This window comes from Trichechus manatus, unplaced genomic scaffold (assembly GCF_000243295.1).
Source record: "Trichechus manatus latirostris isolate Lorelei unplaced genomic scaffold, TriManLat1.0 scaffold00008, whole genome shotgun sequence".
Taxonomy (NCBI): Eukaryota; Metazoa; Chordata; class Mammalia; order Sirenia; family Trichechidae; genus Trichechus; species Trichechus manatus.
In genome coordinates this window covers 19,192,055-19,208,799 of record NW_004443944.1, presented here as the reverse complement: position 1 = coordinate 19,208,799, position 16,745 = coordinate 19,192,055, and the positions used below count along the sequence as shown (strand labels likewise).

At 46.0% G+C, this 16,745-nt stretch overlaps 1 protein-coding gene across 2 annotated transcripts in view; it reads right to left on the bottom strand.

Moving 5' to 3' along the window:
- Positions 1-16,745, bottom strand: part of RIMS4 (regulating synaptic membrane exocytosis 4) — a 68,110-nt gene that overhangs the window by 26,867 nt on the left and 24,498 nt on the right. The window contains exon 2 of one of the 2 annotated variants that reach the window (XM_004370315.1): positions 820-961. In XM_004370315.1, coding sequence (XP_004370372.1) covers positions 820-961 — 142 coding nt within the window. The remainder of the gene's footprint in view (positions 1-819; positions 962-16,745) is intronic. The other variant, XM_012559329.1, reaches the window with a different exon arrangement.

The window sequence follows — 16,745 nt, the reverse complement described above, 5'->3', positions numbered from 1 at the left end:
CCTGTGAGCGGGAGCCCTGCTCTCCGACCTGCCGATCTTGGGCTTGCCAGCTTCTGTAGCTGTGTGACTTGGGAGAGGCCTCTACCCTGATCCACGGACTTGGGACGTTCTAGTCTCTACAATCACATGAGTTGTTTCCTTGATATAATCTCTCTCTATATATATATTTATACACTTTACTCATTTTGCTTCTTTAGAGAACCCAGCCTAAGACAGTGTGTGTGTGTAAAACATTCAATAAGGATTTAAGAAAATAAAAAAAGGAAAAAGGAAGCAATAATGATGACAATAAGACCTTTCTCCTTTGCCCTGACCCTGGGCAAGTCCCCTTCCTTCTTTATTTATCAGCATTGATATACAGCACTTCTTATGTGCCATATGTGCCAGGCACTGAGGCACTGTCCTATGCTCTTTGTAAATATTAACCCATTTTATAAATTGACTCCATGGCAATGGGTTTGGTTTTTTTGGTACGAGGTAGGTACTATTGTCCCCATTTTACAGATGGGGAAACTGAGGCCCAGAGACACGACTTGCCCAAGGTCAAGCAGTGGGTAAGTGTGGAGTCAGGATTCAAATCCAGGCAGTCAGGCACCAGAATCTGGGCTCTACTTACTCTCCTGTGGAGCTTCACTGCTTCATTACCTCCCTAATAAGGATGGGGGGAACTCAGGGACCCTGAGTCAAAGTCCTGACCAGCCTGAGGCTGACCCAGGGATCCTAGAGGGCAGTGTTCAGTCCCTCCCACCCCCCACCAAAGAAGACCGGGAGAGCCAGGCGGGCTGGCGAGCTGGCAGGAAGATGTGGGCCCACACTCACTTGCCCTCCGAGCCATAGCTGTTCATGCTGTCCTCAATGGACTCATGGCTGGCCTGGCGCAGCGTCCGGCTGGGCATCTCCACCGCCAGGCCTGTCTCTGTGCTCCTCTGGATGGCCCCCTTCAGCCTCCGGCTGTCCCCTTCTGGGCAGAGAGGCCAGGAGAGATGGGGAGAGACATGGGGTGGGAGGGGACAGACAGACAGGTTGTCTGGTTAGCGTTTCAGTGACTAGTGGCTGCCCAGCTCCAGCCCCCACTCCCGGCCCTTCAACCTCCTCACACCACCCACCTCACCTGCATCTGCCATCCAGGGGCAGCCCTGCCCAGGGTCTCTTCCTTGCCTTTCATACCCACCCAGCAGACAATATAACCTGAGTTTTGTTAACCGAGGAGCCCAGGTGGTGCAGTGGTTAAACGTTCGGCTGCTAACCAAAAAGTCAGCAGTCTGAATTCACCAGCCGCTCCTTGGAAACCCTATGGTGCAGTTCTACTCTGTCCTATACGGTCACTATGAGTTGGAATCAACTCAGTGGCAACAGGTTTGGTTTGGTTTTTGGTTTTATTGCCTGATGAATTCATTTACATATACTTTTATTTTCTTCCCTTTGAATTCATTTCTCCCCTGCAACCTTCTCCAACCCTTTTCTCTTCCTCCTCTGCGGCTATTACTTAGTGAGCACCTACTGTGTGTCAGGAGTCCCTGGGTGGCACAAACTATTAAGCGCTCGGCTACTAACCAACAGGTTGGTGGTTCAAATTCACCCAGAGATGCCTTGGAAGAAGAAAGGCCTGGCACTTTATTTCCGAAAAGTCATAGCCATTGAAAACCATTCTCCTCTGGTAAATACGGGGTTGCCATGCGTCAGAGTCAACTCGACGGCAATTGGTTGGTTACTATGTGTCACTCTCCCTACCAAATGCTTTATGTGGATTTAGACCAGCTTTCTCAACCTCGGCACTATGGACATCTGGGTCCTGGGAATTGGAGGATGCCTAACAGCATCCTTGGCTTCTACCCACCCGATGCAAGTACAAGCTCCTCACTTCCAATTGTGGAAGCCAAAAATGTTTCTACACAGTGCCAAGTGTCCCCTGGGGAGGCAAATATCATCCCAATTGAGGGCCACTGATTTCGACCATTGGCCCTGAAACCAGACTGCCAGAATTCAAATCTCGGCTGTCTCTGTCACTGGCTGTGGGACTCTGGGCAAATTACTCAGGATCTCTGTGCCACCATTTCCTCAACTGTAAAGTGGGGATAACAACAGAGTTCCTATGAGGATAACAGGGCCTGTGCCCTTGCTATTCCCTCCCCTTGAACATCCTTTGCCCCATCAGCAGCTCACTCCTGCACTTGCCTGCTATGATCAAACCTGTCACTCTCTGCCCTAACACCCGGCTTTGGTTTTCTTCCTGACACCTGGCATGTTATACACATTGTTGGTTTCCTAGCTAGCTTCCTGCACGTAGAAGGTAAACTCCATAAGGACATGGGACTTGTTTTGTTCACTGTGGGAGCCCCGGCACCTAGCACGGCGCCTAGCACATTGCAGGTGGTTCATGGACAACTGCTGCAGGAAGAAGCGTCTAGACAGATGAGTTAATAATATGTGCAGGGCCCTGAGAACAGTCCTGATCTTCACAGCCACCCATGAGGTGGATGCCACTCCTCTCCCCGCTTGCACACTGAGGACGGGAGGCTCAGAGCTGGTAAGAGGGGAGCTAGGATTTGAACCAAGTGGCTCTCTTCACTGCCCAGTGATTCAAGGTCAGTGTTTCGTCTCCCACCCACCCTGTAGGGACTGTGAGTTGGCTAGAGGTGGGGGACAGACTTTGGTGGGATCTTTCCTGAGTCCTCATAAAGTCTGGGGGTGAGCTGGTATACCTTAGGTGCTCCATCAGTGCTTGCTGACTGACCCACCGGGGAGAAGCAGCCCCACTCATCATCCTGCTCCATCAGGGTGGGGCTCGGCAAGCGACCAGGAGAGCTGGGTCTGTGTGCCAGGAGGCAGAGAGAGGCCAGGGTACTGCCCGCTGGCCTTCTCCTGGCCTCCCTCCTTCACTCAGTGATGGTGTCTCCCTCATCCCAGGCTTTAAAGAGTGATGCACGCACGCACATGCACAAAGTGACAGATGCTCTGTGTTTCTCGGGGAGTGTGTGTCCACATACTTCTGTCTCCTCACACATGTCTGGGTTATTCAGACACACAGATGCACACACATACTCCGACAAACACAGCACCACACACACGCAGAGGAAGACACATGCAAATATATCAAATGTGTTCATGTATGTCTGCGTGTCCACATCCGCTTGTTTCCATGGGTCTCTGCATACATCTCATTCTGCATTTTCCTGAGGCTCCATGGAGATGTGTATCTTTGTGTGTCAGACACGCATGCAGACATACATCCTTCAGAAGTTTACGCCAACCCTCTCAAGAATGCACACAGAGAAGCCAATACTCCATATTTCTCTGTGTGTGTCACCCTGGGTGTTTACGAACATGTGGGGGAGCATGTGTGTCCCTGTATCTGTGTTTCCACTTCATTCCACCACGTGTTCATTCCCTAGCTTGTATCTGTGGCCTATCTCTCTCTACCCTCTCTGTATTTCTCTGTGTACAGAGACACAGAGAAAGACTCAAATACAGACACACACTCTCAGAAACACAGACCCACAGGCATAGAGACACTCCTACACACTCACACACGTGTGCACACACAAATACAGAGTCATATGTACAGGGACAAATACACCCCCTGCTGGGGATACAGACACCTGCCTGGGCTTTGTACCTCCCCACTGCGCCCTGTTCTGGAGCCCTACGTCGTTTTGCCTCCACCCACCAGGGTCTGACACATTTCTCCCGGGAGAGGGAGAGCCAAAGCATGACAAACAACCCAATCCCCACGGGGCTGAGGAGGAGGTGTGGAGAGGTGTTCTTCACATCTGTGTGGCATTATGCAGCCTGCAAAGCATTTCACATGCAGTCCCCTATCTAACCTCACAACAGCCCTGGCTCACTACCCACCCTGGGCTTTGGGATCAACTGGCCCAGGGATAGAGTCCTGGCTACAACTACTTGCTATGTGTCCTCAAGTCGGATAGCACTTACCCCACAGGCTGCTGAGAGGGTTAAATGAGAGACCATTTATCACAATGCCTGGCACATGTTGTTGGGTGCTGCTGAGATGATGTTTGACTCATGGCAACCCCATGTGACAGAGCAGAACTGCCCGATAGGGTTTTCTAGGTTGTAATCCTTATGGGAGCAGATCGCCAGGTCTTTCTCCCACCAATCAGCTGATGGATTTGAACTGCTGACCTTTTGGTTAGCAGCCAAGTGCTTTAACCACTGCACCACCAGGGCTCCTGTCAGATGATAAGCAGTGCCTTAAATTCAACCTAGCCAAAAGTAAACCCATCACTGGCCCCACTTTCTTCAACTCGCTCTTCTGATTTATGTCCTGACATCCCAATCATCCCAGCCACCCAGACACAGAAACTCCAAGACCTCACTGACTTTTTCCTCTCCTTCATCAGATGCCAGGTCTTATAAAGTTTCTTATATCTCTCCCCTCTTGTCCATTTTCACAGCCAACCACCTTAATGGCCTCAAGCCTGAACTATTTTAACAGCCTCCTAACTGGTCTCCCTGCTTCCAACCCACCTACCCAACAAGCCATTAGCAGATTAACTATCTTAAATTGCCACTTTGGACCAAGATTTTCCACTCCTACTAGTCCATTCTCTGCAAATAGTCACAGAAGTACACAGAGATATGCATAAAGGGGTTACCCACAGTATTGTTTATACTAGTGAAATGCTGGAATTAATTGTTCATCAGTAGGAGACCGGTTAACCAAAGGATACATCCACACAATATTGTGCAACTGTTAAAAAGAAGCATCTAGCTCTACATATACAGTAACATGGAAAGACTGCCTCAATATAGTATTAAGTTAAAAAAGCATGTTGCGGTATGCCTGGCTACCACCACTGACTTCTCTGACAGGGATCACAATAGAGGATCACAATAGAAGGTCCTGGACAGAGCTGGAGAAAAATGCAGAACAAAATTATAACTCACAAAAAAACACCAGACTTACTGGCCTGACGGAGACTGGAGAAACCCCAAGAGGATGGCCCCCAGAAACCCTTTTAGCTCAGTAACAAAGTCACTCCTGAGGTTCACCCTTCAGCCAGATTAGACAGGCCCATAAAACAAATCAGACTAAAGGAGACACCAGCCCAGGGGCAAGGACTAGAGGCAGGAGGTGACAGGAAAGCTGGTAATGGGGAACTCAAGGTCAAGAAGGGAGAGTGTTGACATGTCATGGGGTTGGCAACCAATGTCACAAGACAGTATGCGTACTAATTGTTTAATAAGAAGCTAGTTTGTTCTATAAACCTTCATCCAAAGTACAATAAGAAACAAATAGCATTTTGCAGAACAGTCACTAGGTAAAACATGATACATTTTTGTAAATCTATAGATAGCTCTGTGTGTGTACATATACACATGTAGCTTTATACTTATACGTATACATAGAACAATATGGAAAGATATAAACCAAACTATTAATGGTGAATAACTGTCAGGAGAAGGATTGCTAGAGAAGGTGTGGGGGGGATCATTAAAAAATTTTTAATCTACCAAAAACCCATTGCCGTCGAGTTGATTCCAACTCATAGCGATCCTGTAGGACAGGGTAGAACAGCCCCAGTAGGGTTTCCAAGGAGCAGCTGGTGAATTCAAACTGCCAACCTTTTGGTTAGCAACCGAGCTGGTCTTCCTTATAGTCTCCACACTCTAGCCTGGCTGGGTACCTCATTGCTCCATGTACACCCTCAATACTATCCTCATCCTGATCCCGTCCCCTTTGCTCATCTCTCCTATCAAAATTCTAACCATTTTCCAGAGTTTAGCTTTAAAATAATAATACCTGTAATTTATCAGGCACTCTATACCTCTGTTTCCTTATCTCTGTAATAGGGATAATACACTAAACTCTTAGGGCTGTTGTGAAGAGTAAATGTAACAATACGGTACTGTAATAATGTAACAACATTTAATCCTAAGTAGGACATCAGAGGTGGGTTGTGGCATATAGTAAGCACTCAATAAATGGAAGCTATTATTATTATCACCATTATGCCAGACATTGTACCAAGTGATTTACATATGCATCATCTCATTTCATTCTCACAATCAACTGTGAGATTAGGTACTACCCCACTTTACAGAGGGGTCACCCAGAACAACCCCTTCATTGTGTAGACAGGCAGCTGGGGTGCAAAGAGGGGCATGAGTCAATGACTGTGTTGTACTAAAATTCAGGTCTCCTGATTGCCAACCTCTTTGTTCCTTTTCACAGTCAACCGCCATTCACCAATATTTCTGGAGCATTTTCAAGAGACAGCATAGCCTAGTGGTTTAAAGCATGGACAATGGAGCCTGACTGCCTGGTTGAAAACCTGGCCCGAGTCACTTTATTAGTTGTGTGATCTTGGGGAATTTACATAGCCTCTCTGTGTCTCAGTTTCCTCATCCTCAAGAAATTGGAAAAGTAATAGTATCCACCTCTTATTATTGTCATGAGGATTAAATAAATTCATATCTGTAAAAGGCATTTAGAACAGGGCCTGTCACATAGTAAATGCTATTTAGTAAGTGACATGTGTTTTATGAGGACTTAGATAAAATGTGTCTCCATGTCTCCTTTTGGTGACTCAAATTCCGGCCTGCTCTTCATCACCAGGGTCACAGCCTTAGTGTACACCTTCATTTGTCTTGCCTGGACCACAACAGTCAAGTAACTCAGAGGCCTGCTCAGGGGCCAATGCTAGTCTGGCAGTTTGGAATACCATGAGCACTTCAGTAAAATGCAGATTCCTTGGGCCCCTCTTCTAGGGATTCTGGGTCAGAATCTAGAGTAGAACAGGTGAATCTGAAATTTTAGAAGATCCCCAGGTGCTCTGAATGTTTGGTCAGATGGAAGCCTCAACTCCAACTGGTATACCCATCACCAGAGCATCCTCATCTACCAGTTCTCCATTCTGTAGCCAGCATGAGCTTTCTGAACCTCAATTCTGAACATGTCATCTCTTTGATTAAAAATCTTCATTGGCACCCCAATGCTCGCAAAATAAGCTCCAACGGCTAAGCTTAGCACAGACTGCCTTTCTGACCTGGTCCCAATTTATTCCTCTAGCCTCATTTTTTTCCCCCCAGTGGGCTCTAAAACTCTAACCACACTGAATAACTCAGGTAATTCCAAATATTCCATGTGGTCAGCTACTCCCCAAATGTCTTACCTATCACCCTGCACATGACATTCTCAGCATTAGAGTTTCTGGCCTTCTGGAGAAAGGTCCTTCAAAAACAACTGTTTGGGGAGTTCAGGTCAATATGGTGCCTTAGATACACACACCATAACGACCCCCTGACAACAAAGATTGAGATACAAAAAATGGCCTCAGATCCCAGAGCATCAGAGAGTCGAAGTAAAATAAAACTGAAAACAGGGAACCAGAGACGTCAATCTGTAAATGATGACAACTTTAAAACCAAAAGGGGGAATAAATGGTGTAGTTACAGAACTTGCATATGGAGAGGAAGTCAAGGCGATATCAAGGTATAACACACTGTTTTAAACTTTAGGAAAATAAAGGTAAATTTCAGAGTAACCACAAAGAAAATTAATAAATCTGCTCACCAAAATAAAGAAGAAAATAAAAAAGACTCAGTAAACACAAAAGCAACAACAATGAAGGATATGGAAAAAAAATCCATAAACAAAAAGAACTCAGCAACAGAAAATTAAAGGAACAAAGAAACCATTAACACCACACACACAAAAAGCATAACAAAATGGCAGCAGTAATTCATAACTATTGATAATCACACTGAATGTAAATGGTTTAAGTGTACCAGTCAAGAGATAGAGAGTAGCAGAATGGACTAAAAAAAAAAAAACCATCAATGTGTTGCCTACAAGAGACACACCTTAGACACAAAGGCATACATAGGTTAAAAATCAAAGAATGGAAAAAATATAAAAACAACTGTTTGTTGAAGTAGAATATATATACAGAAAGTGCAGGTATATACGGTACAGCTGTTAAGTACATAGCTCAATGAAGACCACAACGTGCACACATCTATGGGACCAGAACCCAGATCGAGAAACAGAAGAATATGAACACCACCCCCAGGAACCTCTCATGCTCACTTCCAGTTGCTTCCCCTCCAAGAGTAAGCATTTTCCTGACTTTCAACAACATAGTATGGTTTTGCCTAGTTTGTATTTTTGTTGTTGTTGTTGGGTGCCATCAAGCAGGTTCTGACTCACAGCAACCCCATTTGACAGAGTAGAACTGCCCCATGGGGTTTTCTAGACTGTAATCTTTATGGAAACTGATGGCCAGGTCTTTCTCCCGTGGAGCTGCTGGGTGTGTTCAAACCGCCAACCTTTTGGTTAGCAGCCGAATACTTTGCCATTGCGCCACGGGGGCTCCTTTCTATTCTCACATACATAGAATCATCCAGTGTCTGGCTACTTTCACATAATAGTATGTTTGTGATATTAATCCACATTTATCGTTTCATTGCAGTTCATTCATTCTCATTGTTTTACTGTATTATATTGTATGAATACATCAAAATTATTTTCAACCATTCTATTGCTGAAGAACATGTAGGTAGTTTCCAGACTGGAGATATTACAAATAGCTCTGCTAAAAGCATTCTTGTACATATCTTTTTGTGTCCATTTGAACACACTTTTGTTGGGCATATGAGTGAAATTGCTAGATCATAGGATATGAATTTGAAGTACTATTTAAAATAGGTTAAGCATTCTGTAGACTGGGAAGGTTAACACCTTAGATTGTCCTTTAGCCAGAAGCAATGTTCAGAAGAAATGGGGCTCAAGACTGGAATATTTTGGGGAGAAGATGATGTGAAGACTGTTGATTTAATGCCTATCTCGCTCACTTTGATATTCCCCAAATTTAATATTTAAGTGAACATATACAGGGCAGACAGCACCCAGGACAGGAGAAGGAGTGAAAAAGACCTAGAACACACTGGCTATTATTATTAATGTCATGGTTTGAATTATGTCCCCCCAAAAATGTGTGTATCAATTTGGCTAGGCCATGATTCCTGGTACTGTGTGATTTTCCTGTATGTTGTAAACCTGCCTCTATGATGTTAATGAGGGAGGATGGGTGGCAGTTGTGTTAGTAAGGCAGGACCTGATCTGCAAGACTGGATTACGTCCTGAGGCAATCTCTTGAGATATAAAAGACAGAAGTGAGCAGTGAGACAGGGGGACCTCATACCATCAAGAAAGCAGTGCCAGGAGCAGAGCGCGTCCTTTGGACCGGGGTCCCTGCGCAGAGACACTCCTAGTCTGGGGGAACACCGATGAGAAGGCCGAGAGAGAGAAAGCCTTCCCCTGGAGCTGACGCCCTGAATTTAGACTTTTAGCCTACTTTGACTATGAGGAAATAAACTTCTCTTCATTAAAACCATGCACTTGTGGTGTTTCTGTTATAGCAGCACTGGATGACTAAGACAATTAACTTCTTCAAGGGTCAGTGGCCAACAGCCCACTGATACCACCTCCCATAACCTGTCATTATTTCAGCAATGCTAAGATGCTTTTTCTCCATTTCAACATCTCTGAAATTAAAATGTGAATGAAAACTGATGATATGTTTTATCCCTCTTGGGATAAAGTTGTGACTTGCAATTAAAAGTTTCTTAAACCCCATTGCCATCAAGTCTATTCCAACTCATAGTGACCCTACAGGACAGGGTAGAACTGCTCCATAGGGTTTCCAACACTGTATATAATCTTGATGGAAGCAGGCTGCCACATCTTTCTCCCGAAGAGTGGCTGGTAGGTTCAAACTTTTTAGTTAGCAGCCGAGCGTTTAACCACTGTGCCACCAGGGCTCCTTGCTATTAAATACGTTCAGTAGCCCAGCTGCCTGACACAGCAGGAACTGTCTCTGATGCTGACCAGGAACTGTCTCTAATGCCTGGTCCTGTCTGGGGCAGAGGTGGCAGCTCACAGAGAGGGGTGATCTCACATCACCAAGACATCCCCACCCCATGTTAACACACACGCACACTTCCCACCAGCCTGCTGACATCTGGAAGTCCATCCTTAAAGAACCAGCCTTGAGCTTAAAGACAGGAACGACAACTTACTGAGCTGAACCAGACAACAGGCTTTAACTTAGTGTACGTTACCTCACTTAATCCTCACAACCGCCATTGAAGATATGTATCATCTCCATTTTCAGAAGAGAAAGCTGAAGCTCAGGGAGGTTAAGTAACCTGCCTGAGATGGCAAAGCTGTTAAGTGGGAGCATGATCTTGGTTCAAATACAAACCAGAGTGTAATTTGTCCTGTAGACTGCTTTATACAGGGAAGAGGGAGTTGAGTTCCTCAGCTCTCTTCCTCAAAACTGACTGAAGGGGGAATATGGAAAGATCATGGAGACACCAAGATGAAATGGGGAGAGCAAGAGAGGCAAAGGGTAGGTCATGGATTGAATTGTGTCCTCCCAAAATATCTGTCAACTTGGCTAGGTCATGATTCCCAGTATTGTATGACTGTCTACCATTTTACCATCTGGTGTGATTTCCCTATGTGTTGTAAACTCTACCACTATGATGTAATACGATGAATTAGCGGCAGTTATACTGATGAGATCTACAAAATTGGATAGAGTCTTGAGCCAATCTCTTTTGAAATATAAAAGAGAGAAGCAAGTAGAGAGACGTAGGGATGTCATACCAAGAAAGCAGTGCCGGAACCACAGCACATCTTTTGGACCTGAGGTTCCTGCGCTGAGATGCTCCCAGACCAAGGGAACACTGATGACAAGGATCTTCCTCCAGAGTCGACAGAGAAGAGAAAGCCTTTCCCTGGAGCTGACACCCTGAATTCAGACTTGTAGCCTACTAGACTGTGAGAGAATAAATTTCTCTTTATTAAAGCCATCCACTTGTGGGTATTTCTGTTATAGCAGCACTGGATGACTAAGACAGGGTACATGATAAGGATATGAGAACACTAGAGAGGAAGACTATGAAGGTTCTGAGGATCGACTGGGTAATGTACACTAATGTGCTTTTTTTAATAAAGGCTTTGCCCCTGGAAGGAAATGTTACTTACCCAATAAAAATATACATATATTGAGCTCATTTCACATGCCCTGCTATTCTTGGTCTTGAGGATACAAATAAAACATAGTCCTTGTCCTCCAGGAGAGGAAACAGGTAAGTAATTATCATTCATTCAGCTCTTACTAAGTGCCTACTCAGTGCCAAGGCCAGAGCTGGAGACTCAGGACATGGAGATGAATTAACCCCAGGCCTTGCTGTAACTTCTAGTCTACTGGAAGAGAAGGACAAGTACAGGGGTGAGTCGATTCTGACTCATAGCGACCCTACAGGACAGAGAAAAATTGCCCCATAGAGTTTCCAAGGAGTGACTAGTGGATTCGAACCGCCAACCTTTTGGTTAGCAGCCAAGCTCTTAACCGCTATGCCACCGGGGCTCCAATTATAATGCTAGGTGTTATAATTACAAAGTAGGCTAATTTAAAGGCAGAGATATACACAGGGTGTTACAAGAGCTGAGGAAAGGGTGATTAGTAAAGCGCCGGAGGTAGAAGCAGGGTCTGGATCATAAGTAGAATTGTTTCAATACCGAATTATATTTGATTGCAAATAAACGTCTTAGATTTCATTGTAGACCTAAGCACTACCTTCTGAGAGTTTACTACTGAAGGCCATAGTGAAAAACAGAAAACAAGTACGGAGAAGGCAAAAATGTGGAACCAAAACGTAAACTGAGGGGGAAGAGCGCTAAATGCAGAGCAAAAGCACTTGGGCCGGGGAGGGCCTACATGTGGCAGGGGCGGTCAGGGGAAAGTCATTCGCTCTGCTCCAGCCAGGCTGGGAGGACTTTCTGGAGAAGGGGCATTTCCGCAATCACTGGGAGGAAGACAATTTATAGTCCTCCCAGGTGGCTGCCCTTCCCCAGGAAACCATTCCCACCAGTGCTGCAGACAGGCTGAGAAAGCTTTGGAAGAAACTGGGCTGTGGGCAAAAGGCTGAGTCCATGGCCCCCATCTGGCACTGGGAAGCTCCACAATCTGCCCAGCATTCGAGGTTCCAGGATTTGCCCCAAACCTATAGTACACTTCTGACGTCACACACATACCAGGTGTTCCATCCACACTGAATTACTCATCATTCACCAAACACAGCCCACACACTTCCACTTCTGTCTTCTTAAGAGCACAGGCTCTGGAGCCAGAAGAGCAGGGCTTAGGATTTGAAACACCCCTCCGCCACTTTCTGAGTAAACTAAAAAAAGTAACTGAACCTACCTGAACCTCAGTTCCTTCATAAAATAGGAATAATGATAGAACCCACATCACATATTGTTGTGAGGATGAAATGTATCAGTCAGCTTTTACTAGGTTATGCTGTGGTAACAAATGACCCCCAGATCTCAGTGGCTTACACTGAGACTTAGTGTAAGGCTTAGTTCTTGCTTGTATTAAGTGTCCTTTTGAGGCAGCTGTGGCTCTATCCTGCCTCCCTTCATCCAGGATAAAGAAGTAAGCCTACCTGGGACATGCTGCTCTCATGGCAGAGAACAAACAGAGATGAAGGAACCACAAGAGAGCTCTTCCAACCACTGCACTTTTCTCAATGTATGTTTTATTTCAAATTGTTTTAAATGGACAAAAGAAAAGTAAAACGCTCCCTAATAATTTGAAAGGAATCCCTGGGTGGTGCAAACAGTTAACACACTCGGTTTGGAGGTCTGAGTCCACCCAGAAGCATCTCAGAAGAAAGGCCTGGCAATCTACTTCTGAAATCAGCCACTGAAAACCTATGGAGCACAGTTCTACTCTGACACACAAGAGGTTGTCATGAGTCAGGGTAGACTTGGCAGCAACTGGTTTAATAATGTGGAAAGGCCAGAGGTATAGGGGGACGTGGGGGCCTCTCCCTTCCCTCTCCCCACCTCTCTCCACATACACTGTAAGGAGCTCATCAAGCCACCGAATGACTTGTTATAACAAGGCAGCATGTTAGCCCATTGCAGCACATGTCCACATGAATTGTGAAATAAATCCTCTCAGGCCCCTTGTGGGGCTGGATTCAATGACACAACATATGTATAGTGACTGTCATGATGAGATAAAGGCACTCAATAAATTACAGCCACTATTATTAATAATACTCTCAAATAGATGTTAGTGTCCCTAATTCCCAGAAATGCTCAGAAAACTGAGGATGTGAAAACAAGCAGTTTGCTGAGGTCCCACAGCAAATAAGTGGTGGAGAGACAGAACTCAAAACAAAACTCTCTCATCCACACAAAAAATTGTGAGCAAGTGTTTTCAGCATTACTCATAATAGCCAAAAAGTAGACGCAACCTAAGTGTCTATCAACTAATGAACAGGTAAACAAAATGTGGTATATCCATACATTAGAATATTATCCAACTATAAAAAGGAATGAAGTACTGATAGATCCTCCAACATGGATGAACTTTGAAAACATTACGCTAAGTGAAAGAAGCCAGTCACAAAAGGCCACATATTGTCTGATTCCATTTATATGAGATGTCCAGAACAGGCAAATCTAGACAGAAAGTACATTAGTGGTTGCCAAGGGCTGGGGGGAGGGCAGAATGGGGAGTGATTGCTAATGGGTATGGGTTTTCTTTTTGGGACAATGAAAATATTCTAACGTGGATTGTGGTGATAGTTGCACAACTCTGTGAATATACCAAAGCCTCTGAAAAGTACACTTTAAATGGGGCCATTGTATGGTATGTTAATTATACCTCCATCAAGCTGGTATTTCTCTTTCTCTCCATATATATATGACCCTCTGGGAGTGAGTCGATCATATATATACATATACATATATGTGTGTGTGTGTGTGTGTGTATTCTCCATATACACGGACTCCCAGAGGGTCAAGGAGCCAGTAGTGTGGGGTGTGGGGAGGCTCCTTCAGGTGAGAGCTGAACCCTACCAGGCGCAGGAGAGGCTGCAGCTGAGTGAGGGGCCAGCAGGTGAACGCTGCTGCAAAGGCCAGACGAGCCTGGGCCGTGCGGTCTGGCCCCTCAGCACGCCATCTTCAGGGCACCCAAGTGTACTCGTATCCTCATAAAGGCACATGGGTGAAAACATGCAGTGGACACACAGAGAGTGGGAGGCAGATGGGGGGCTGGAATTCCTCACTCCCAGCCCCACCAGGGCAAGCCTTCTGTCTGAGCCTCAGGTTCCCCCCGCACCTCCTTCATCCATCTACACCAGGTCAGCTCCCTTCAGAGCTTCCCAGGCCCAGGAGAACTAGCTGGAACCACCTGGCACCAGTCAAGCACCAGAGAAAATCCCGCCTTACATAAGCTGTTCCTGGGGCTGCTAGGAAAGCTGACCTCAAGCAGCAGATTCTGTCTCTCCTGCTCAGGTCATCCAAATCTCCTGACCTCTGAAAACCACCAACCCTCTCCCCACTGCTCCACAGGATGGCAGCTGACCTGGCATCCATTAAGGGTTTCCAGGCTAGAACCTCTTCATACACCCTTTAATGCATGCTGGGGTCTCACACTCTTTGGACAGTAAGTTCTGCCCTTTATCTAACCTAGCTTGTTCTTCAAACACTTTAAACAAATACAGCTGGGCTCCATCTTGGCTAAGGCACCTCTGCCTCCACTACTTCAAATGAGGGCAGGGACCATGTCTGTCTTGTTGACCTGCAAAGATGCCTGGTACCCAGCAGGTGCTCCATACACATTTAGGGATCAAAGGTTGAATGAGTTCCAGCCCAGTGCTCCCCAGACTTTAATGTGCAAATTAATCACCTGGGGATCTAGTTAAGTTGCAGATTCTGATTCAGTAGGTCTTGGGTGGGGCCTGAGATTTTGCATTTCTAACAACTCCTAGGCAAGGCTGATGCTTCCAGTCCACGGACCACACCTTGAGCAGCAAGGATTCAGGCCATTCCAGTCACTCTTTTCTGATCTCCTTGTCTGTCTTGGTTGTGTAGGGAGCCTCTTGAGAAGCTGATACAAGCTCTTTCTCTAGAAAAATACCTGCCAGCACATATACACAACATGTTGCATAAAATTCTGGGGCCTGCAGTCCATGGGTTGAATCCTTCTTTTGGAGGTACAAACCTTAGTTTTGGTAGAAAAGAAGATAAAGCAGGGGTCAGAGAAAAAAAAAGCCTCGGCAAGGAGTTAGAACTTCTGAGTCTGGTTTCGGCTCTGCTACTGACTTCCTGTGTGGCATCAGACAACTTTCTGCCCATCTCTGAGCTTCAGTGTCCCCACCATGAGGGGACTGGACTAAATTAGGGATGATAAATAGATTTTCTCTTTTTTGCCAAATCTGGTAGCTGTTGCCTGAAATACCCCGTGTTAAAAATTCTTAGACTGTGTCTAGACTTGACAGAAAAAGGGTGCTGTGATTGATTGGTGATGCCTGCCATGGTCCCAGGAAAGAGGGCCTTGATTGATTAGTGATGTCTGACAAGGTCCCAGGCTTGCAGGGCTGGGGGCTCCTGCCAGATATCGGCCTATCCTGGAGAGCCCTTCCAGCTTGATATTCCACAACTCATTTACAGTCATGCGAGACTGGGGAAACAGAAGCCTGTGCTTGTCCTCTAGGGGGCAGGAAGGGATAATTCTTTAGGCTGCTGGCTTCACAAACCTGCAGCCCCGCAGCCCCCTTTGAGAAGAGATAGCAGAATCCCTACTCAGTGGCAGAGAAGGACAGCATGTCCTTTTGTTTCCATCCTTGGCTATTTTTAACTCCAAGGACAGACTCAAGCTGAAGCTGAAGTATAGAAGGGCTGCAAGCCACCCAGCCTCCTGAGGGAGGGGATGCCACCACCCTCCCATCATTCTCTAGTGGCTCCAACGTTGGCCAAGTGAGAGTCAAGGCAATCTGCCAAGTGGCAGGAAGGCTCCTCACCACCTCTGTGAATTCCTCCGTGGCTCCTTCCTGCCCTCCTCCGGGGAAGGCCAGTCGCCCCTCCTTGGTGCAACATAGACCCCTCTGCTAGTCCCTAGCCTGCTGACACCCTGTATGTGTTCATTCATTCATCCAGCCCACATATATGAACCAGGCCCTGGAACGGTGCTGGTGGCACAACTGAGCAAGATGGATGGGGGTCCTTGCCCTCGGAGCCCTTCCAGTCTAGGGCAGAAGACAAGGATGGCAGCACAACTTCATCGTTACAACTGTGGCAAGTGCTTGGATAAGAACTATGCTATGGTCATCCCACATGCCCGTGAGTTCCTCGAGAGCTGGGAGGTTCTTATTCATCTTTTTACTCCTAGAACCTAGAGCAGAACCTGGCACAGAAGGGGGGTCAAGGAATATGTGTTGATTGGAAATATTACATAGGAGACATCTTCTGGAGTTTGAAGACCCTACTCAGGCCTGTCTCAGATTAGATGAGATTCATTCATTCACTCATTCACCCACCAAATATTTTGAGCACCTTCTACATGCCAAGTGCTGTTCTAGGCACTGCACATAGAGCAGAGAACAAAATAAGGAAAAACAAACTGCCCTCCTGGAGCTCCATTCTAGGAGAGGTTGAGCAAACATTGAACTGGGCAAATATGTAAACATATAGAGGATGTTGGAAGGTGATGAGTGGAGGGACAGGTGTTTCTCTTTTAAATAGTGTGGTAGGGAAGGCCTCAATAACACATGTAGATAAAGACCTAAAAGAGGTAAAGGAACGAGCCATGTGGAAATCTAGGGGAAAAGTATTCCCATTACAGAGAACAGCAAACATAGCGGCCCTGAGGCAAGATTATGCCTGGGGTGTTCGGTGAACAAGGAATCCT